This window comes from Crotalus tigris, unplaced genomic scaffold (assembly GCF_016545835.1).
Source record: "Crotalus tigris isolate CLP2741 ecotype Arizona unplaced genomic scaffold, ASM1654583v1 scf7180000019068.10715455, whole genome shotgun sequence".
NCBI lineage: Eukaryota > Metazoa > Chordata > Lepidosauria > Squamata > Viperidae > Crotalus > Crotalus tigris.
This window is the reverse complement of record NW_024097358.1, coordinates 5,380,909-5,403,952: the sequence shown is the minus strand read 5'-3', so window position 1 is coordinate 5,403,952 and position 23,044 is coordinate 5,380,909. Positions and strand designations below refer to the sequence as shown.

Here is a 23,044-nt window from a genome sequence, read left to right as displayed (position 1 = left end):
AGCACCTACAACTTCTGAAGGCAAGGCATTCCACGGGTTAAATTGTTCTCACTGTTAGGAAGTTTCTCCTTAATTCCAGGTTGCTTCTCTCCTTCTGGTGCTTTGGAAAATAAGTCCCCCCCCCTCTTCTTTGTGGCAGCCCCTCAAATACTGGAAGACTGCTATCGTGTCCCCCCCCCCCCAGTCCTTCTTTTCTCTAGACTGGCCATTCCCAAATCCTGCAATTGTTCTTCATATGTTTTAGTCTCCAGACCCTTAATCGTCTTAGTTGCTCTTCCTTGCATGTTTTCCAAAGTCTCGACCTCTTTTCTTTTTAATAATGTGGTGGATTCTAATCAGTGTGATTAGAATTCATTAGAAAAGTGTGGACTGCATTAACATGGATAAGAACACGGGCAGAAGAATATGTAAACAGAGCTAATGAAATAATGATTGGGGGGGGAGGTCAAGGGAAGCATCTTTCTTCCTCTCTTTTGCCTTCTTCCTTACAGATACTTGCAAACGGTTTGCTTTCTACTGAATCCTAGTAGCACCAACTTGAGAAAGTCTCAGGTGGCCCCCAAAAGAAGCCTTGAGGTCCACAAATCTTGACTACTCCCAACGGGTTCTCATGCTGTTTCCAACTTTGATGGCTCCTGGGAGACTCTTTTTGGTGGCTTATGAAACCGGATCAAAATGACAATACCTATTCTAGAATGTGAAGATGTATAAAACCCGCCCAAGAGATGGCAGTTGAACAGAATAGCCAGTGTTGGGATTCAAACAGGTGAACAACTGGTTCTCTGTGTGGATGCTGCTTCCGGAAGTCCATTCTGGGCCTGGGCAACAAAAAATTAGCTACCGGTTCTGCCAAAGTGGTGCAAATTGGCTGAATCCTAAAACAGAAAGGAGGGAGGGAGGGAGGGAGGGAGGGAGGGAGGGAGGGAGGGAGGAAGGAAGGAAGGAAGGAAGGAAGGAAGGAAGGAAGGAAGGAAGGAAGGAAGGAGTGGTGGGATTCAAATAGGTCAACAACTGGTTCTCTGTGTGGATGCTGCTTCCGGAAGTCCATTCTGGGCCTGGGCAACAAAAAATTAGCTACTGGTTCTGCCGAAGTGGTGCGAACTGGCTGAATCCCACCATTGGTCCTGGGGCTTCGTTTTTAGGAAAGAGAACTGAAGATCCAGACGTAGAGTTAAGCATCCCCAATAGACAAACTCAGATTAAAAAGCAAATTCAGTTTAGGTTTGGTAGATTTATGGCAGGGATTCCCAACCGGGGGTGTTCGCACCCCATGGGGGTGCGAGACGATATTCCAGGGTGTGTGAAAATTTGGGTTTAGAAGTTTCAAAATTATAGTGTATATGCATAACCACCACTGAGAATAGCATCTAGTCTTCATCTTTGCTACTTCTCTTTGCCTGTAATTCAGCACCAGGCATCGTGATTCAATGGAGGATGGTTCCTTTTAGTTGGTCTCTTCCTGTATTAGCTATGGGAGACAATGGAGGCAGTTTGAGATTCCAAACAGACTGGATTCTATGATTTCCTTCACTGAGACAGGAAGGCAAGAACCAGCTCTCTGTAAGATACAGGAAACCCACCTGCTGCTCTGTGCTCATCTGGGCAGTTTTCATAAAGCTGCTTAGAACTGGGACTATCGTCCTAAAAAAAGAAAGAAAGAAATACAGAAACAAATTACTCTGAGGAATTCTCAGCAGATCCAGACTCTGAACAACGGCAGGAAATTAACTCAGAATTCAGGTTGATTCTTTCAGAAGGCATAAAATCCATTCTAACGTAAAACCTAGGTTCAACACACGCTGTGATGCTCAACGATGCAGACCACACGCATGCTTACTCCACACTGTTGCTGCTCCGTATGGATGGGACGCTTCATCCCTTCTTCTGGGATTATCTTCAGCCTGACGTCGGACAGCCCACCTACAGGAGGTTCCTTCCCAGGAATTTCATTATAGTATCCGCAGTCTTCCTTCTCTTGAATGTTCCAGGCGGATCCATCAAGACTCATCTCTTCTCTGTGCAAAAACAAGCCAAAGCTGAAACATACAACTTCGGTAGCACCACATTAAGTCAGAGAGTGGTTTATTATTTCTGAGGGGTTCTTGGTGGTCTCTGAGCTTGAGAGTTTTCTGGCTGACATTTCATGACCCAAACTAGCATCTGATGATGTTACCTAGTTGGGTCATAAAATGTCTGCAAGAAAGCAAGCAAGCTCAGAGACCACCAAGGACCCCTCATTTCAACCCTTTATATTCTCCTTTATTATTTCTGTTCTCCATTCCTATAATAATAATAATAATGATGATGATGATGATGATGATGAAGTTGGAAGGGACCTTGGAGGTCCTCTAGTCCAACCTCCTGCTCAGGCAGGAAACCCTATACCATTTCAGACAAATGGCTGTCCAGTTTCTTCTTAAAAACTTCCAGTGTTGGAGCATTCACCGCTTCTGGAGGCAGGTTGTTCCACTGGTTAATTGTTCTAACTGTCAGGAAGTTTCTCCTTAGTTCTAGGTTGCTTCTCTTCTTGGTTAGTTTCCATCTATTACTTCTTGTCCTGCCTTCAGGCGCTTTGGAGAATAGCTTGACTCCCTCTTCTTTGGGGCAGCCCCTGAGATACTGGAAGACTGCTATCATGTTCCCCCCTCGTCCTTCTCTTCATTAAACTAGACATACTCAATTCCAGCAACCATTCCTTATATGCTTTAGCCTCCAGTCCCCTAATCATCTTTGTTGCTTTTCTCTGTATGCTTTCTAGAGTCTCAGCATCTTTTTTACATCGTGGTGACCAAAACAAGGGCTTGAAAAAGAAAAACGCAATCTAGACAATGCCTACAAACAAACACCATAGAAAAAGAAAGACTAGCATTTTAAAAAGGTAAGATTTTAAAATAAGGAAGCCGATCACCACAATGAACTCCTAAAAGCCTTCTCCTCCTTTGGAGCTGTCAAGAAGTCTTAACCTGATCATGAATGAATTGAAGCCCCTTCACATCTTCTCCCAATGACACTGAAATTGGTGAACTATGAGCTACTCCTCAAAAGCTGCTGGGAGAACACTGGAGGAGGACTTCTCTTGTTAAATTTGAAAAAAAAAACCATGGATGAGGATAAGCATAGGAATATAAGTGCTCCTTTCCCCTCCACCCCCCGCCCCCTTTAGAGCATGTCTTCTGAAAAGAACAACTTGTGTTGAGCCTTGCTTTTTAATTCATCAGAACATAATTTGATGAAAAGACAGGAACAGGAAAGAGACATGGGCCATGCAGTTTGATTAGGAGAACATGACTCAAGAATTTAATTATGTGATTCACAGGAACTGGGAATGGCATTTCCCATCTGTTCGTCTCCCAGGGCAGAGGGGGGATCAGCCCGGAATACACAGTATTATTTGCCATCTCAGCCTGGTGCCCTCCAATTGTCTTAGGTTCCGTGTGCCAAAGACCTCTACCGCTCAGACAATATGAATGCCGAAATCCAACGCAACTGGACACTAAGTTGGAAAATAACTCTGATCCAGCTAGCAAAACATTAAGCAATGCGCGGCACAGCAAGTAAAATCTTTCACAGTACGATTGCAAGAAAGCCCTTTTAATTTGAAATCCGTAAATTATTTTCCCTTTCAGAATGGCAAGGTATGGTTAGCCTCATCGTTTAATGTTAACACTGTCAAATAAATGTGAATTTATTTATTTACTAATCCAGCCTGCTGTTCTTCCTCCTGTCTCCAAGGCCACTCCCACATTAGACAGTCCTCGATTTAGGATTACAAATTTCTGTCGTTAAACGACACGGTTGTTAGGAGAGTTTTGCCCCCTTTTTATGAACTTTCTTCTCGTGAATCACTGCAGTTGTTAAGTTAGTAACACAGCTGTTAAGTCAATCTGGCTTCTTTCCCCATTGACTTTGCTTGCCAGGTCGCAAAAGGGGATCACATAACCCTGGGACACGGCAACTGTCTTAAGTACCAGGCAGTTGCCAAGCATCTGAATTTTAATCACGTGACCATGGGGAGACTATAACAGTCATAAGCGTGAGAAATGATCATCAGTTGCTTTTTAAAGGGCTGTTTATGTAAAAAAGGGGCAAGAAAGAGGAATAAGCAATTCAACCAACATCTTTTGTAGATGAGATACATTTCTAAGCTTTTTCCCCTTTCTGTCTATATGATCTGTTTCTGGGCAGTGGAAACACATGTAGACAAATGGATTATCTTGATAACACATTTCAAATTTCTCATACACACCAGGGAGAAACAGAGGAGGAATTTTACAGAGAGTGACATTTGCAAAACTGTGTTCTTTCAAAAAAGCAAGTTAAGGACTTTTACACAAATCAAATCTTAAAATGCAAACTCTACACCTGTTTAGATTCCCTCCCTCCCTCCCTCTCAAATACATGTCATATGTATTGTTTATATTATAGGACTGAAACATTAATTGGTTTACGTTTATTGAAGCTTGGCAGTCACATCCCAAAATATATAGGGCTCTTCAATAAATCTTAACAGCTCCTCGTTCGTATTAACCATAAGCAATGCAGCTAGGTACTCATCAGACAAAACCACATGAAACAAATTTTGAACGTCATTAAACGAATGCTCGTTAAGTCCAGGACTAACTCTGCCGTTCCAGCTGCCTTCCGAAAGCCTTTGCTTACCTTTCCTTGAGAGCCACCAAAGCAGGAGGGGTCTTCAAGAACTGTTTGAACCGGAGCTCAAAAGCTTGTCCAACGGTATTGATGACTTCTTGAGCTATTCCAGAGGGACATTCCAAAATGTGGCATGCTGAAAAACAACGGCCACAAGGAAAAGGGATGTGAAAGGAATATAGGTGGTCCTCGACTCGTGACCACAGCTCAACCCCAAATTTCTCTCGCGAAGCGAGACATCGGTTAAGTGAATTTTGCTCCATTTTTACAAACCTTTCCTGCCCCGGTTCTTAAGTGAATCCCTGAGGTTGCTAAGCTAACACGGTTGTTAAGAGCATCTGGCTTCTTCCCCGTTGACTTTGCTTCTTAGAAAGTCGTAGAAAGGGGATCCTGTGACCCCGGGACACTGCAACTGTCATAGGTACATGCCAGTTGCCAAGCATTTGTCATGTGATCACTTTTTGAGCGCTCACCTTTACAAATGCTTGTATCCCGTCATCACGTGACCATGATTTTTGAGGGTTTTTTTTTTTTTCTGTTTCCAGCATTTAATTTCAGTTTCTGACAAAAAACACCCCTTGGGTAAAATGGATTTGCTTAACATCTGTGATGTTTGCTTACCAACCACGCAAAAAATATTAAGTCAGGAGCTACCTGTATTTTTAGGATCAGAACCCAACAGTCTCGTGTCCTTTGCTTTTTCGTTTTTGTTTTTACTGCATTTTGGATTAAAAGCATGGCTTGCAGGATCGTGGCAATTCAAGGCTAATACCTATAAAGGGCAACTATTTGAAAAGGCTGCAGCACAGAAAGTTCCAGATACAGCTAGTTCTCTCCTTATAACAGTTTGTTCAGCGATCATTCGAAGTTACATCGGCACTGAAAAAAGAGATTTATGACCGTTTTTCAGACTCATGATCAAAATTTGGACACTTGGCCACTGACTCATATTTACGATGGCTGCAGTGTCCCAGGATCATGTGATTCCCCCCTTTTGTAACCATCTGGCAAGCAAAGTCAAAGGGAAAACCAGATTGACTTAACAACCATTGTTAACAACTATGGCAAGAAAAGTCATAAAATGGGGGCCAACTTCCCTTAACAAATGTTTCACTGAACAACAGAAATTGTGGGTTCAGTTGTGGTTGTAAGTTGAGGATTACCTGCTCCATCATACCTCTGGCTTGCAAAAATCACATGTTGATAGTTTGCCTAATTTTGCCAATTCCTGGCATGTGAAGAATGTTAGGTTGAAATCTGATCAAGACGTCATTCGTTCCTAGCCACACTTCCTCCTCTTAGCCATCAGAGGGCACTTTTATAACAATAAATTAAGAAGAAGGACTGTAAAAAAGGAAAACTTTGTTTTTTGTTTTAATAAGAAAACCCATGTAATTCATATCCGGGATGTAAAGATAGAGAGGAAATTTAAAAAAAACAGTGAAAAGACACCCTCATCCCCAGATTTTTCTCAAGAAATTATTGGGTTTACCTCTTTGATTAACAGGATCTTTAGCAACGTAGGCGACATAATCTGTAGTATCCTAAAATACACGTAAAACAAAAGGAATAAGTCTTTTTTTTTAATATGAATATTATTTTATGTTTCTAAATTATCAGCTCACTTGACTGCTAGGTTTAAGTGATCAAAAAAAGGAGGTGTGTAAGAAGATAACAGAAAATTAAAACAAGATGACTGAGCTAATGGCATTTTCTAGTGATTTTTCCTTCTAAGCATAATTTTCCTCAATATTCTATCACTGAACCCTATTTCTAATATGACGAGATTCAGTCATGCCACCGGTTCTCTATTAGCACTCATTCACAATTGTTTTTTACTTCCAACAATGTTCTTAAATTGAAACTTCTATACTTACTGGATCCCCCCCAGAGGCAAATGAAATGGACTGCATATGATGGTTTGCAATAATCTGAGAAGAGAAAAAAATAGGTGGTGACTGTGTACAGCTCATCCAGAAACGATTGGTAAATTTTCTCTGCAAAGCTCATATTGACAATTCGTAAATTCGGCATACAGACCAATGGAGACAGTCAGGTAGAAGCACCCAAAAGCAGATAAGAAAGCCCACCTGCTTAGAACAGGTAAATTCCCTCTAACAGTCGTATCCCCAGCTTCTGGATGTCATACAAAACCCCAATGTGCACCCTGAAAGATCCCACAGAGATGCACACAATCCCTTGCCAAAGGGCCTGCTTGGTGTCCTGCAGTGGTTCCCAACCTTTTCTATACCCTGCACCCCTAAAACGCTTCTGGTATATTCTCGCACCCCTTACAAAAGTTCAAAATGAACTATGCACATACACTATAATTCTGAAACTTCTAAACCCAAGTTTTTGCACCCCCTGGAACATCGTCTCGCACCCCCAGGTTGGGAACCCCTGGTGTAGTGGTTAAGGCACTGGATGAGAAATTGGGAGACTGTGAATTCTAGTGTTATCTGAAGCACAAAGCCAGCTGGCTGACCATGGGCCAGCCAGTCTCTCTCAGCCCTAGAAAGCAGGTAATGGCAATCACTGCTGGAAAAGCCTTGCCCCAAAACTGCAGGGACCAGTTCAGACAGTCACCAAGATTGAATCAACATTGACTCAAGGATACTTTATGAAAAATAATAACAAGTCACTTGGTTACAGTATGGCTAACAGATGGAATTCAAAAGCAAAATATTTAATGACAAAACGTTAGATCTGCAGCCTTTGCTGCTCGGATCAGAGCCTCAAGGACCAGCCCTACCTGCTGGCTGTCGGTGTTCAATAAAGTCAGACTGGTTGTTGAGATGGTCAGTTTTATATGCGTGCCAGAAAACTGAAGATTGCTTTTGCCAAGCACAGGAGAAAGAAATTTAGCTGGAGGCTGTAAAGACAAGCAGAGGGTTGATTTCTTATTTCACCTATCCATGGTTTCATTTGCAGATGTTTGTTACAAGGTTCCTGCCAGGAATGTCGTGGGGCACCTGAGGAATTCTGGGAGTTGAAGTCCACAAGTCATAAAAGGGCCATGTTTGAAGACCCCTGCCCTAAGTGGGCCATGCTAGAGAATCCAGAGATATTTGCAAGGTTTCTCATTAGACTGAAAATGGTACTCCATGCTAATGGGACAATACTCGTTAATTTCCATTAAATAATAAAAATAATAATAACAACGATGATGATGATGTTGGAAGGGATCTTGGAGGTCATCTAGTCCAACCCCCTGCTCAGGCAGGAAACCCTATACCATTTCAGAGAAATGGCTGTCCAGTCTCTTCTTCAAAACCTCCAGTGTTGGAGCATTCACCGCTTCTGGAAGCAGGTGTTCCACTGGTTAATTGTTCTAAGTGTCAGGAAGTTTCTCCTTAGTTCCAAGTTGCTTCTCTCCTTGATTAGTTTCCATCCGTTGCTTCTTCTCCTGCCTTCGGGTGCTTTGGAGAATAGCTTGACTCTCTCTTCTTTGGGGCAGCCCCTGAGATATTGGAACACTGCTATCATGTCCCCCCTCGTCCTTCTCTTCATTAGACTAGACATACCCAATTCCAGCAACCGTTCCTTATAGGTTTTAGCCTCCAGTCCCCTGATCATCTTTGTTGCTCTTCCCTGTACGAATATGAGGGTTATATGAGGGTTCCCTAAGACATGTAGATATATTTTGCATGTGCTGATGGTTCAAGTAAAAGGTAAACCTCTTAAGGCCCAGAGGGAGTTCTTTCCTTCAAAGAAGCTAGTTGGCCATCAAAGATAGATTTACCTTCCGTTTTTTTGTGTTCCCGTGTATTCCTGGCACAGCTTCACACAGACGACTTATTGCTTCCCTGAAAAAAAAATGGAAAAGGATTTACATCAAAAAATGGGGGGGGGAGAGAAACCATCAATTAAGGATCCACACAGCATTCAATAGAACATTCTTCCAAATGTGCCCCACAGTCATCCTGGGAGGTGGCTTTGGATGAGCAAGAAAGAGAAGCCCAGGGTTTGTTATCAACTATCTATCTACCATCTATTTATCTGCAATCTATCCCTCCCTCCATCCCTCCATCCCCATCCATCCACCCACCCATCCATCCCTACCCATCAATCCATCCCCATCCACTCACCCACCCATCCATCCATCCATTTCTTTCTCTTTCTTTCTTTCTTTCTTTCTTTCTTTCTTTCTTTCTACCATTTATTTATCTGCAATCTATCCCTCCATCCATACCTACCCATCCATCCCCACCCACCCACCTACCTATCCATCCCTATCTGTCTGTCTGTCTATCTATCTATCTATCTATCTATCTATCTATCTATCTATCTGCAATCTATCCCTCCCTCCATCTCTACCCATCCATCCCTACCCATCCACCCCATCAATCCATACCCACCCACCCACCTATCTACCTATCTATCTATCTATCTATCTATCTATCTATCTATCTATCTATCTATCTATCTATCTCTATATCTAGAGTAGATGACTAGATGACTTCCAAGGTCCCTTCCAACTTTATTATTATTACTGTAATTACTATCATCATCATCATCTATCCATCCATCCATCTTTGGTTTTGTAAAGGTATGTGGGATGCCCTTGGAAGACAGGAGAAGAGGTGGAGAATGGACAAATGAGAGTTGAGTCTGAAGGAGAAGGGATGATGAAAGGGTCTCATCCTCCTTCCTTCTGGGCAATGTCAACATGAAGGGAGGGGCACTTTCAGAATTGTAAGTTCCTATTGATGTAAATCTCAGAATAACAATAGAGCTAGCACTCCAGCACTCCTTATCTGGATGACCTCACCCGGCTAATAGGTTTAAACACTGAATATATTTTCCTACTGCTTTAAAAAACAGGATTATATCCTTGCTTTTTTACTGATGCAATTATATGGATTTTATTATTACAGGGCCGCATCTCTCGAGTGCTCTTAGGAAAATAGCAGGATGTAAATAAATGCATTCATTGCGATGGAGTTCAGCTTCACTCCCATCCCATAAACAGCTAATGAGAGAAAAAAGCCTTGCCAGATTCTTCAGCAATTAAATTGGCCTTTATTAAGGTTTTTTTTAAAAAAAAAAAAAAAAACCCTCATAAAACCCATCCAGGAGCCCAGTAGCGAATGGAAGAGAGAGGCTGAATGAAAAAGAGGAGAGCGCACAGGCAACTAACATTTGGCAAAGGATGAATGCTTAGTTGCTTCGTCCAAAGCCCACTGGGTAGAATGAGTAACCCCATGACAAGGATTCTCATTCTTGAGAGGACAAAAATATCAGAAGTTTGGGAACTGCTATCCCGCTCAGTAATTTTCCACTCTGTGCAGGGTTGAAGAAATGGCTCCCAAATGGTTCTTGCTATTGCTTTTCCAATAGAACATTGCTTGCTAAACACTGAAGAATCTTTGTTGCTGTTGTGTTGTTGTTCAGTCACTAAGCCGTGCCCAACTGTTTGTGACCCCATGGACCAGAGGACACGGGCCACCTTATCCTCCACTGTCTCCTGGAGTTTGCCCAAACTGCATCAATAACGCTATCTAACCCTCCCATCCTCTGCCGTCCCCTTCTCCTTTCGCCTTCCATCTTTCCCAACATCAGGGGGTTTTCCAAGGAGTCCTCCCTTCTCGTTTTGTGACCAAAATATTTGAGTTTCAGCTTCAGTATCTGTCCTTCCAAGGAGTGGTCAAGGGTTGGTTTCCTTCAGGATTGATTGATTTGATCTCCCTGCAGTCCAAGGGATCCTCAAGCGTCTTCTCCAACATTCAAAAGCATCAAAGAATCTTTAACCAACTCATGATCTGTTGGATAGATGGAACTCATACACTGTATTAAATTAAAGATAGTGTCATTCAATAGACAACTATTAGGTGGATTCACCCAATGTGTAAAAGAATTAAGCATGGGTTACAAATTATACTGGTGGGAAACATACAACAGGTTAAGCAACCACTAAAAACTCCCACTCCCAAGTTCAACAGTGCAGGATGGTTTCCAGAGAGAAATAAAATAAAAATCAAGATGGCGGCTGTGACTACATGGTTAAAGTCTAACCACTTTCTTGCATGGGACACATGCAAAATGAGGGCAGGGCTTCAATGTTGCGGCTGCCATTTTGATTTTCTGGAATCTCTACTGTGGAAACACCAGATCCAATGCATAAATGTCACCAGTTTGTCGTCTGCCATTTGTTTTCAAAAATGATCTGAATAGTATACAGGTTTGTGGTGAAGTTTATAACATTTCTGGTTGCCAAAATAAATAAATATTACAACTATGAACAATGGCCAATGAGATTTCAGAATCCAGAAGGTTTCCTAAATAAGAAACAGAAGAGACCAGATCATGCATGAGATCCAAACTCTATGAACAGCAATAATAACAAAAGCAATAGCCATGTTATGACACACTATCTAACTTGGATTTGACAGGTAGCTTTCTCTAGCAGGAAATTTGAGTCAGCAGCATTTTTTCTGATTTTTTTTTAAAATGGAAATCAAAAGGCAGCAGAGATGCATACCAAACTTCCCAGAAAAAAGTTCATTCAATATCGTACGCTGCGTGCGTCCATTTTACTTTGCCATGTTTGAAGCCACCTGTCATTCCTAAATTGTGACACCACACACCAATATTTTGCTAAAACAAACAAATGGAACAGGACACTTCACCTCAAAACGAGCAAGTTCTCCAACTTATGTAGACTGTATGTTGAAATGTAAGATGCCTGTTGCTTTTTGTTAAACTCTCTAGAACAGGTGATCTCCAAGCTTGGCAACTGTAAGACTTGTGGACTTTAACTCCCAGAATTGCTCAGCATATCTGGCTGAGGAATTCTAGGAGTTGAAGACCACAAGTCTTAAAAGTTGCCAAGGTTGGAGAACTCTGCTTCAGAAGATACCAGGCTGGGGAAAAGAATTCTAGTCTGCATTTGAGAAACTGGTACCTTTTTGGTCCCAAAACACCAAGAACCCATTGGACACCTCTTGGGTGTCAAGGAATTTCTGCTCCCACAGTGCCTCCCCCCTCCCTCCAGGATTGTGTGCCTCCAGACAGTGGAGAGTCTAGCTTTGTTCACTGGTGGAGAAGCAACTCAGCAACAACACTGCATTACTTTGTTTATTGTTTTGCCAAATTCAGCTGAGAGCAAAGAACGTGGGCTGATGTCAAGGAGTAAGAATGCTCTTGAAGTTGAGCTTTTAAGCATCAGAGGTCTTGTCTTTTACCACAGAACAGAAAGGGATTGTATGGCAGTAACAAAGTTGAATGTTTATAGCCATTGAGACAAAGCTGTCTGGCTGAATTGGTTCTGCAATTTGCCTCCTATTTCAAGTCATCTTCTCTGACCATTTCCAAGATTTAGACCTGGGTTCATACATCATATCAAGCCAAGATTGGGGTCACTCATCAAGCGATTTTGCCACGAGGATTGGCTTTGTGCGAACCTGGGCACTGTGGTTTGAACACAACCAAAGGATGAATCAACAACTATTAGTTAAAAAGTCTTCTGTATGCATTCTGTACACCCAACCTATGTGTGTAGTTTAGCAAGTGTTTGGAACTTAGCCATTTTGGCATGAAACCAATGTTTTATGGCTTAATGAGTGGTCTAATTCCAGCTTAGTTTGCGTTGTCTTCAATCCCATATTGAAAGTTCATGCAAAGTTATAAAATCATGAGTAAAAATTGCAGGGTTACCATATAGCTCATTATGGTTCCACATGATGTTTGAATCCAGTCTTAATATAATATTCCCAAGATTCTCATTTGACCACAGAGGACCCCCCCACCAAACAGTCATAGGATATTTACTGCAGAACCAAGGCTAACTGTTTAATATAATCTCACAGAATAGAATGCAGTCATCTAACTCCAGAAAAGACAGGTTGCTTATTAATGCTTGTATCTCGGGCAAAACCCAAGCACGTGGGTTTATGTTTTGATTGTTCTGGCTCCCTTTTGGAAATGTGTAAATTAAAACCTAAGAAAAATGTTTTTAAAATGGGGAAAGTAGGTTGCAGCAATTTCATACTAGCTTGCTTCTCCGTGTTGCAGTTGCAGGTGCTATTAACAAAAGTCTCCTAACAAATATGGAACAGTTGAATGTTCCCTCCATGAAAACAAGTCTATGTTCTTCTGAGGAACATGGAGTAAGTCCACCATTATTCTTCCTCTTTTACAAAAATTCTGACTGGAGAGTTGCTCTCTCAGATACCTACGGGTGAACTCGCTTGCAGCAATGACATAACTTATTCCATACATCATGCTTGGCTACCCAACTATTACACGCTGGGAACTGTGGCTTATGCTTTAACACAAGGCATGTACCTAGCCACAATGATTTATAATAACTGTTATAGCCTAACAGGTTATACAAACACAGCCAATCCCATGGCTTAGTCTGATCTGTGAAGCCCTCCGATTCATTCATGAAGTGGTTGTCCGTGATACAGTTGTATTATGACTACAAACACAGGCCTTGCTGGCATGGTTATATGATATAGGCAATGGGACATGGGCTCCAACGACATCTAGAGGGTTACATCTTCTAGATTAGGGGTCTGCAACTTTGTCATCTTTAAGACTTGTGGACTTCAGCTCCCAGAATTCCTCAGCCAGCATAGGGAGCTGAAGTCCACAAGTCTTAAAGATGACAAGGTTTAGGACAAGATCCCTGCTCTAGATGCCTTCCATCCCAAAAAATATGCTATCCGATTCAATGTCTTCAGGAGATTGGATGAAAAAGCCATTCAACTACATCTTCCAAGGTCCAAACAGAAAGTATTCCGGTGTACGTTCCGATATCCTGTTAAACAAGTGGTACATGTAGGAGGAAGACAGACAGAGATGGGGGTGGAGTCAAGAGAGGAATCAGCCTAGAGTCTTTACATTCCCACAAATGTCTAAGTCCAATCCCTCTTGAATTCCACCGACCTTTATCTAGTGCCAATTTAGTGCTGACCATTAGTTGACTAGATTCTTATGCATAGGCATGAGCAATGAATGAGCTCAACTTAATGTAGGGTATCGATTCTTTGCACCTGACAGCCCAAATACCTTTGGATAGGGCACTTCCTTTGCCACATAGGAGCAAATGTATAGCTAAGGAAAATGGGGGTGGGTGATGGTGAAGAGATGCATTTCTTTTGTATTTTGAGACAGGTGAGACCGTGCCCAGTTATTAAAAGAAGCTTTTGCATTAAAACTGAAACTCAAGCAAGATAGTTGAAAAGGAATTGTTAAAAGTTTGCGCTGTTTAAAGCTCCTGCGTACGCCATTTTAATGCAGCCTTAATGGAACGCTCTATCTCAGAGACAGAAGCATTTGATAGATACAGTTAGCTCGGGCATATCATTAAGTGGTTTTAAACAGTGAAATACCGAACACTTAAATAAACATGACACATTCTTCTGCATAGCGTTAAAATCCCGCAATTCTGGGAAGCAAAAACAAATTGCTGCTTGTGCATTAAGACTTAACGCCGCATAATTTAGAATGCTTCTAATGCCATCTTCCACACACACAGCACAGTATAGCACAGGTGTAAATATTCCTTTGACAAGGACTACACAAACCCTCAGTTGAAGGCCATAAGATGGAGAGGGTTCAAGAAAACACCCTGTTACCAAATTGTAGCTGTTAACTTGACAAAAGGGGAGAAAATAAAGATTTGACCGAAGAATGACTACGTTGACCACATTTAATTCTAAAGGGAATCAAATCAAAGGAATCCACCTTTAATCTTTTTATTTGTTTCTATCCTTTACTTTCTAAAGTATCTCCCTCAAGCTTTCAGGATAGCCCATTGCATATCTGAGTTTTGGTTTAATGTTGCACTGTTCTAGGTAACTTGGTTTATTCAGCAAATCATGGTTAAGACACACTATATAGCTGAGCAATGAAGCAACTCAGCCAACTGAATCATGCAGAAGATTCCACCCTAAAGACATGCCATGAAACACAACATGAAGCTTCGAACAACGCTGAGTGTAATAAGGAAACAACTTAGTCACACAGCTTCTGTAAAGCCTATAATGTCAAAAGTTCTCCTTGCAGTACTGTACATAATTCAAGATTATGTTCAAGAAAGTTCTCAAGATGAGATTTCAGCACAATATAGTTTTTGCTTAAATAGCCCTTGGGCAACTATGAGTTGTCTTGACTGCTTCCTGCTGTGGTTTTGGAATATTCATGTGGCAGACACGATATTAACAATGACCAGTATATTAGTGAAATAATTTCCAGCCTCGGGCTCTTTGCTGGCTGCCGAGTACAAGTCCGACATTAGGGGCACCAGAATACGATGCTTACTTAATGCCAACTATCAAATCCTAGTCTCCATCTTCCAGCAGTTCAGTCATTAGTAAGGAGATAAAACAGGGAACATTTTTAATCATGCTAGGCTGATTTTAAATCTTATGCAAAGAATATTTCAGAGTTTTTGTATAACAGCAAAGCCAGCCAAATGGCCTTGTGTTCATCAAAATTTTAGCTTTAAACCAACTCTACCTACAGACAGGTAATCATGGACTTACAACTGTAGTTGAGCCTAATGTTAGGGTTGGTTCTGCGTCATCCCCATGGATGAGAACTTAGGCTTACAACCACTGGAGTGAATACTATTGTCAGCAGTGTTTCACTAATTGCTTGTAATTTGTTGGGCAACTTTAAAGCTAGATTTATTTTTATTTTTTTTGCGGGGTGGTGGTGGATATATATGCAGTTAAAATGTACCCCATGCAACAAACATACTGTTCATTGAAGCTTCCGTCTTCAATAGTTATTCTACATATCTGTCCTGCTTCAGATAACTGGGTAATGCATTTATTTTGCTAACTATTAGATATTAGCCTGAACTGAGATAAAGACAGGGATACTGTTTTATTTATATTATTTTGTTGTGCTATTGATAAATTAAAAATTAGTTCCTGCAAGCTGCTTTTTTCAGCCCGAGAGCAGTTTAATAAAATATGAGATGCAGTTATAATTAAACCAACATGTTTTATGTAAAATGAAAGCATTTGATTACATTCTTAACAGGAATTTTTTTTTTTTATGTTGTATTAGACTTATACAGAACACAGATGGGGCTAAATTTGTGAACGTCCTAAGAAAAGGAAATTTTTAAATTAGAAAAACATTGAAAAACAGATAAGGCTTATTCATAATACTCTATACAGAATGCATTACAATACAATAGAAGATTATCCAGGGAGAAAGTCAGCGGAGAACTGGAGGAAATTTTTATTCCTTTATGTAAGTATTTAGATTTATTTACCTACATATAACTCCCAACTTTTCATTAACAATTCAATCCCCAAGCAGGGATATAACAATTAAAAGCAATGTATAATTAATATAATTTTAGAAAAAAGAAAATATAGCTGCTGCTTTAAAACCCTTAACTGGCATAAAATCCTACAGAGGAAAAACATCCATTCAAAGTGATCAGTAGCAAAACTACATTGATTGACTGATGAACTGCAGCTCAAAGCAGAACAAAGCCAAGAAAATCAATCCGTTTTAAATCAGGGGAATAAGAAGAAAATAAAGCATATTTCTGCCTGCATAGAAATAGAGGGAGTTTGATGCTGTAACTTACCTGGTTACCTGCGTCCGAGTGCCAAAATCCAAAGACCTCATTGATTGGAGCACCTCAATGCAGCCCATATACTAAATATTGAGAGAAAGAGAGAGAGAGAGAGAGAGAGAGAGTTGAAACAGTGGAAAAACAGAATGATTGGAAGACCTTGCTCTTTAAAATGGTAGTTGATACTTCAACCTGTTCACTGGTAGTACTTCCTGATTTTTTTTAAAGCTTTATTTTCACAAATGGACAAGATTCCACCTAGTCCTAAACTGAGAAAACTGGGGTTCAAATCATGAAACCGGGAAGAACTGTATTCCTTTCTTTCTCGATGGAATATCCAAACTCTAAACCCTTCCAAGAATACTGGGACAATCTCCCATGTATAAGATGTTTAATTTGGACAACACATTATTTATTTACCCAAATTGATGCACCACCTACCTCCTGAGACGCCATGTGATTTACAGTAACATAGATAAAACATACTTCCACCATACAAATGCGATATGAAAGTAGAAATACAGAGCAATAAATAAGCTGCATTTAAAGATGATGGACCATAAAATCTTGTCCAATAATTAAAAAAAAAAAAATCTGCCTCCCAGTGCTCATTTAAACCATAGAGCAGTGATTGTCAATCTTGAGAATTTTAAGATGTGTGGATTTTCAACTCTGGCCGGCTGGGGAATGCTGGTATTTGAAGTCCACACATCTTAAAGTTGCAGAGGTTGAGATACATTCCTCACAGCCCTGGAATGAATTACTGAGAACGATAGCAGAGGCATTTTTCTGGGGTAAAAGAGTTCAATGACAAAGAAGCCATAAATTGGCCAGTAACTGGATCCACATGACATACCAAGGCACACATTGAAGAAATATATTTTCGTCTGTCCTGTGTGATTACATGTAAAGTCCTTTTTATTTTCTCTCTCCTACGAGACTGTGGGTGAAGGACTTTGAGTAACCATTCTGAGGACTTATGGTAGCGGTAGCTGTTTCCTAATAATGTAAAGGCTACAATATACCGTATTTTCCGGCGTATAAGACGACGGGGCATATAAGACGACCCCCGACTTTTGAGAAGATTTTCATGGTTTAGAAAGTCGTCTTATATGCCGGAAAATATGGTAATAGTAATTGGCACTTCTGGTAGCATGAAGGAATAAGAATAATTTGAGGAGAGAAAGATGGAAGATGATAATATATGGATAATCATCTATAATCATCTATATATCATTTATATGATAATATATCATATATTACCATCTACTGGAAGATGATAATGTATTTTATTTAATGGCCAACGCTGTAGTTACCATAACTCTCGGCCATTAGTAGTCAGTTACAAGAAGGAAAAAGATAATGGCCTGAAGGTTTATGTATGTTGCAAATCAAGTCTTTGAAAATCCCCTTCAAGGTTAGATATCCATTAATCAGCATTTACGGTCTCTGCTCTGAAAAGCAAGGGTGTGCAGCGGTATTTTTTCAAGGCCTGTGGGCTTCGAAGCCTCCTCCCCCTCCCCTTAAGAACAGTAATCTTGCAAACCGGCTGGCTGCGGTTTTGCCACCCTTGATGAAGGCTAAAGATTCGGAGGAGTAGGTGAGTCACAGGCTGAGATCATATGACTGTGAGTAAGCTTCCCTCAACATATGCGTGGGAGGCTGAATTGAGCAAAGCCTTGTGGGGGAGGGGAAGGGAAAGTAGGGGGAGAGAGGAGAGAAACCATTACTAAGGGGTTGCTATCAATGGTCCTTATCAGACATTCTGTAAAGGCCATATTTACATAAACGGAGGAGAAAGGAAAAGGTAGGAACAAGGTGTTTCAAAAGAGATAGTCAAGTGACTTCAGCATTTTGGACAATTGAGGGGTCTCAATTGTCTAGGAAATGAGAAGATAAAGGTAAAGTCATGTATAGGCCACACCAGTTTTGATCACCACAATGTAAAAAAGATGTTGAGACTCTAGAAAGAGTGCAGAGAAGAGCAACAAAGATGATCAGGGGACTGGAGGCTAAAACATATAAGGAACAGTTGCTGGAATTGGGTATGTCTAGTTTAATGAAGAGAAGGATGAGGGGGGACATGATAGCAGTATTCCAGTATCTCAGGGGCTGCCACAAAGAAGAGGGAGTCAAGCTATTTTCCAAAGCACCTGAAGGCAGGACAAGAAGCAATGGATGGAAACTCATCAAGGAGAGAAGCAACCTAGAACTAAGGAGAAACTTCCTGACAGTTAGAACAATTAACCAGTGGAACAACCTGCCTCCAGAAGCGGTGAATGCTCCAACACTGGAAGTTTTTAAGAAGAGACCGGACAGCCATTTGTCCAAAATGGTATACGGTTTCCTGCCTGAGCAGGGGGCTGGACTAGATGACCTCCAAGATCCCTTCCAGCTTTATTATTATTAACTCTAGGACATGGTGCTGGTCTCTGTTTCTCAGACGAGGGAGCCAGCATTGTTTGAAGACATTTTCCGTGATCACGAGGCCAGCAGGGCTATACACCAAAGGCACACAGAATGCTCTTAGTTTCCCACCAAAGCAGGTAGGCCTTGACTTACAACAGTTCATTTAGTGATGGTCCAAAGTTACAACGACACTGAAAAAAGTGACTTATGAACCATTGTTCACACACTGATGACCCTTGCGGCATCTCCGTAGTCACATAATTTCCATTGGGATGCTTGACAACAGACTCACATTTAGGACGGTTGCAGTGTCCCCCGGGATCATGTGATCCCCTTTTGCGACCTTCTGACAAGCAAAGTCAATGGGGGAAGAAGCTGGATTCTCTTAACAACCGTGTTACTAATTTCAGAACTGCAGTGATTCACTTCAACAAGTGAAGTGGCAAGGAAAATCGTAAAATGGGGCAAAACTCAGTTAACCAATTTCTCACAACATAAATTTTGGGCTCAACTGTGGTCGTATGTTGAGGGCTACCTGTTATTAATCTACCTGCATTTCCTGCTTTCAACTACTCCCACCCTGTTCGAACTACTGTTCGAACTACTGTTCGAACTACTCCCTGTTCGAACTACTCCCACCCTGCCGGCCTTTAAGAAAGCCGTTAAAACTCTCCTGTTCCGGCAGGCCTGGGGCTGATGTCCCCGGGGGGCCAGGATATGATCGGACTTGCGGTATGACTGTTTTATTTTATTGTTTTATCATTGTTTTAACTTTGTACGCCGCCCTGAGTCCTTTGGGATTGGGCGGCATATAAATATTTGAAAATAAATAAATAAATAAATAAACCTGCAAGGTGGGCAGGAGCTGGGGCAAGGAACAGGAGCTCGCCCGATTCCTTGGTGCTCAGTTCTCGAACCTGGGCTGTCAGCTCTCCAGCTGATGAGCTCAGCATCTTTAACCACTGAGTCATCACACACACCCCTCTAAAAAAATGAGCATCTAGTCCAATGACCTTCTAGCCTAACCAATTAACATCTAGTTCAGGGTTAGGCAACCTTGGCTCTTTTATGACTCATGGACTTCAACCCCCAGAATTCCTGAGCCAGCCATTCTGGGAGTTGGTCCATGAGTCATAAAAGAGCCAAGGTTGCCTACCCCTGATCCAGTTTAACAAAGAGAAGGGCTAGGGGTGACATGATGGCTGTCTTCCAGTACACAGAAAAGTTGGGAGTCGACTTATTCTCCAATAATTTTTTGGGCAGGACCAAAAATAACATGTGGAAGATTATTAAAAAGAGATCCAACCTCAGAAATAAAGAGAAATTTCCTGACAGAACAATTAATCAGTGGAACGACTTGCCTCCAGAAGTTGTGGGTGCTCCATCACTGGAGGTTTTTAAGAAGAAATTGGACAACCATTTGTCTGGAATGGTGTAGGTTCTCCTGCTTGAACAGGGGGCTGGACTAGACAAGCTCTAAGGTCCCTTCCTAAAACTAAGGAGAAATGTCTTGACAGCGAAAACAATCAGTTGGAACAGCTTGCCTCCAGAAGTTGTAGGTGCTCCATCACTGGACATTTTCAAGAAGAGATTGGACGGCAGTTTGTCAAGCCCGGAGGGGATAAACTCTTTTTGGGGGGTCCTCAGGACTTTTATTCTGCTTCCTAAATTGCCCCTCCTTCAGACTTGGAGAAAAAGAAACTCAACGCTATGGTTACAGTGTGTTCACTGCGAAATGACAAAGGAAGAACTTCAGGATGTTGAGTTTCCTTGGGTAATAAAATCTCTCCGGGGAACTATTAACAGTTCCCACAGCTGTTCAGCAGGCTGGTTGCTTAGTCAGAGAGCTGGGTTCTCAACACAACTGCCAGTCCTTTGCGCAGAGGTCAAGTCTCATGACTCACTGAGAGTAATTACAAAGGAAGTGGATGGAGCAGCTAACCTCCCCCCTTCTTCCCCTCCGAGAAGACTCAGATCTGCCAAGGTCTCTCAGGAAATACTAGCCTCTGGTCCTACTGCCTCCCCAACTCTCCGGCTCCAATGTTATAATTCAACGTTTGCATCCAGCACAGTCGAGCAAATCAGCAGGGAGAAGCAAAAAGCCATCTTTTTGCTTCCTGAATCAGAGATGAGTCCAAGGAGCTCTGAGTCATAGAAGTTTGTTGGATGCCCATGAGGGGGTCATCAATGGGGCGGGAAAGCTTTTATTTATGCAGTCTTCGTGACAAGGCCACAGCAGATGCTTCGAAATGCTGTTTCTTAGCGAAGTAACATGGGCAGGGGTAGGAGGTGGGAAATACAAGCAAATAGGTCTGTGGAAGTGTAGGAGATGACCAACATGAGCCCGAGGGAGGGATCAAACATGGCATCAGTCTTGAGTCACCTCAAGCCCATAGAGATCTAAGTCCAGCCCACCTTGAATTCCATTGACTCTATGGATATGCCAAGACAGTATAGAAGAAACCATGGAAGAGGAGGAGGCCAAGGTGGAGGGGTGGGTGATGTAGGAGATGACCAAAATGAGCCCGAGAGAGGGATCAAACATATCATCAATCTTGAGTTCCTTCAAGCCCACAAGAGACCTAAGTTCAGCCCACCTTGAATTCCATCGACTCTGTCAGCAGATGCCAAGACAACACAGAAGGACCCATGGAAGAGGAGAGAGGCCAAGATGATGTAGGAGCCAACAAGAGAGCTACATCCATCCCACCTTGAATTCCATTGACTCTTATCTACCACCAATTTGCTTTGACTGTTAGTAGTTCAGATTCTTGTAGAGAGCGTAAGCTCGCAATAAACCCTTAAATATCATTTCAACTGCCTGGATTTCCTCATTTCCTGGGCACTTGACAGGAAGATGGGTAACATCTTATTGTCAAAATAAAAATCCTACTTTCAGGATCACATAACATATAGGGTTGTAGCCTTCTTGTGTGCTTGATTGCGTCACATGTCAGGGGACCTACTGCTTCCCTGCTGTTGCTGAACTACAGTTCCCAGCATCCTCAGAAAGTGCAGCCAATGGTGAAGGATCCTGGGAGTTTATCACATCTGAATGGTCACAGGTGCCTCATCTAGGCAAGTATTCAAATATTATAATGAGGAGATAGAACGCATCTTTGGGAGAGAGGACAATTAGGACAGGTTTGGGGAAAGAGGTGGTAGGAAGAAGCCCTGTCGTTTTGTCTTCTAGTTTATGGATGTTTTGCAAGATTTTTCTCAAAACTCCAAAAGGTCCATGGACCCTTTTGCTCATTTTTTTCTCCCCAACCATACTTTCCAACTGAACTAAATTAAAGAATGGAGATTATAAAAAAACAAAAAACAAAAAGCCTCAAACCAGGAGTCTCCAGCTTCTAATTTTTAAAAAAAAATGCCTTGGAAAGAAGGCTAAGATAAGCCTTTTTCTTCGCAAGGGGCCCCAACTTTTCGTTTTTAAACATTATTTTCAGTCTGAGAGCTGCAAACCGGAGGAAAGAGAGCCACTGAGAGGGTGATATCACCAGAAATTTGTAAGGGTGAACATTCTGACCTCTATTTTTAGACAGTTGTGGGAAGGTTGTGGAAAACAGGTGTAGGAAGTTTTGCATATCGACTCGTTTGCAAGCAGAAGAATTCTTCAGAGCAGTTGTGCCCAACTTACACTTTGGATCAGGACCTATTTTGTATGGGTGTTGGCATTTGGATGGGCAAGAGTGAAGGCAGCAGAAGGCAATGCTTTGGAATTTTACAGAAGAAGCAGTCAGGAAATTTACCTCAGAGTTGCACATGGTAAAGCAGCTATGAATGCCTCGGAGGAGATATTCAAATCTATGGTGTATGATCTATGACACATCTATGTCTACAAAGATCTGGCTCATGAAAGTCAGGATAGTCCCTGTGAGCCAATGAGTAAAAAAGCAGGATAGGAAGATTGATGCTTTTGAACATTGATGTTGGAGAAGATCCTGAGAATAATATGGACAACCAAGAAAACAAACCAATGAGTCCTCAAATATATCAACCCACAACTCTCACTTGAAGCACAAATGACCAGGCCCAAATTATCCATAATGTAAGGAGCATGGACTCAATATACAGTAGCAATGTTGGAAAATCCAAAAGACCAGATTAGGGAGAGACCATCACAGAGCAAAATCTATCTATGGGGTTAATTAAAAACAACTTGTTGGCCCACGCTCTATCAGCCAGTCAATTAAACTGTAAAACGATGGGGTGAATTGATGCTTTTTATTCAAGGAGGTAAAACCAAGCATTGCTAAGAGTTTTCTTGCTATATTAGAATGTCCAGTATTGCAGGCTGACTCTGCCCACAGTCTGCAGTTTGATCCTGACCGGCTCAAGGTTGACTCAGCTTTCCATCCTTCCAAGGTCGGTAAAATGAGGACCCAGATTGTTGGGAACAATATGCTGACTCTGTAAACCACTTAGAGAGAG

General features: G+C 41.6%; 1 protein-coding gene across 6 annotated transcripts in view; it reads right to left on the bottom strand.

The window, feature by feature from the left end:
* Positions 1–23,044, bottom strand: part of SHC4 (SHC adaptor protein 4) — a 35,986-nt gene that overhangs the window by 4,586 nt on the left and 8,356 nt on the right. For 4 of the 6 annotated variants that reach the window (XM_039359137.1, XM_039359133.1, XM_039359132.1 and 1 more), the window contains exons 2-9: positions 16,211–16,281; positions 8,393–8,456; positions 7,403–7,522; positions 6,528–6,581; positions 6,143–6,194; positions 4,660–4,786; positions 1,838–2,015; positions 1,581–1,641 (exon numbers count right to left, since the gene is read on the bottom strand). In XM_039359137.1, coding sequence (XP_039215071.1) covers positions 1,581–1,641; positions 1,838–2,015; positions 4,660–4,786; positions 6,143–6,194; positions 6,528–6,581; positions 7,403–7,522; positions 8,393–8,456; positions 16,211–16,278 — 724 coding nt within the window. In that variant the 5' untranslated portion in view covers positions 16,279–16,281. Of the gene's footprint in view, positions 1–1,017; positions 1,469–1,580; positions 1,642–1,837; positions 2,016–4,659; positions 4,787–6,142; positions 6,195–6,527; positions 6,582–7,402; positions 7,523–8,392; positions 8,457–16,210; positions 16,282–16,639; positions 16,670–23,044 lie in introns of those variants that run through there. The other 2 variants (XM_039359136.1, XM_039359134.1) reach the window with 2 other exon arrangements.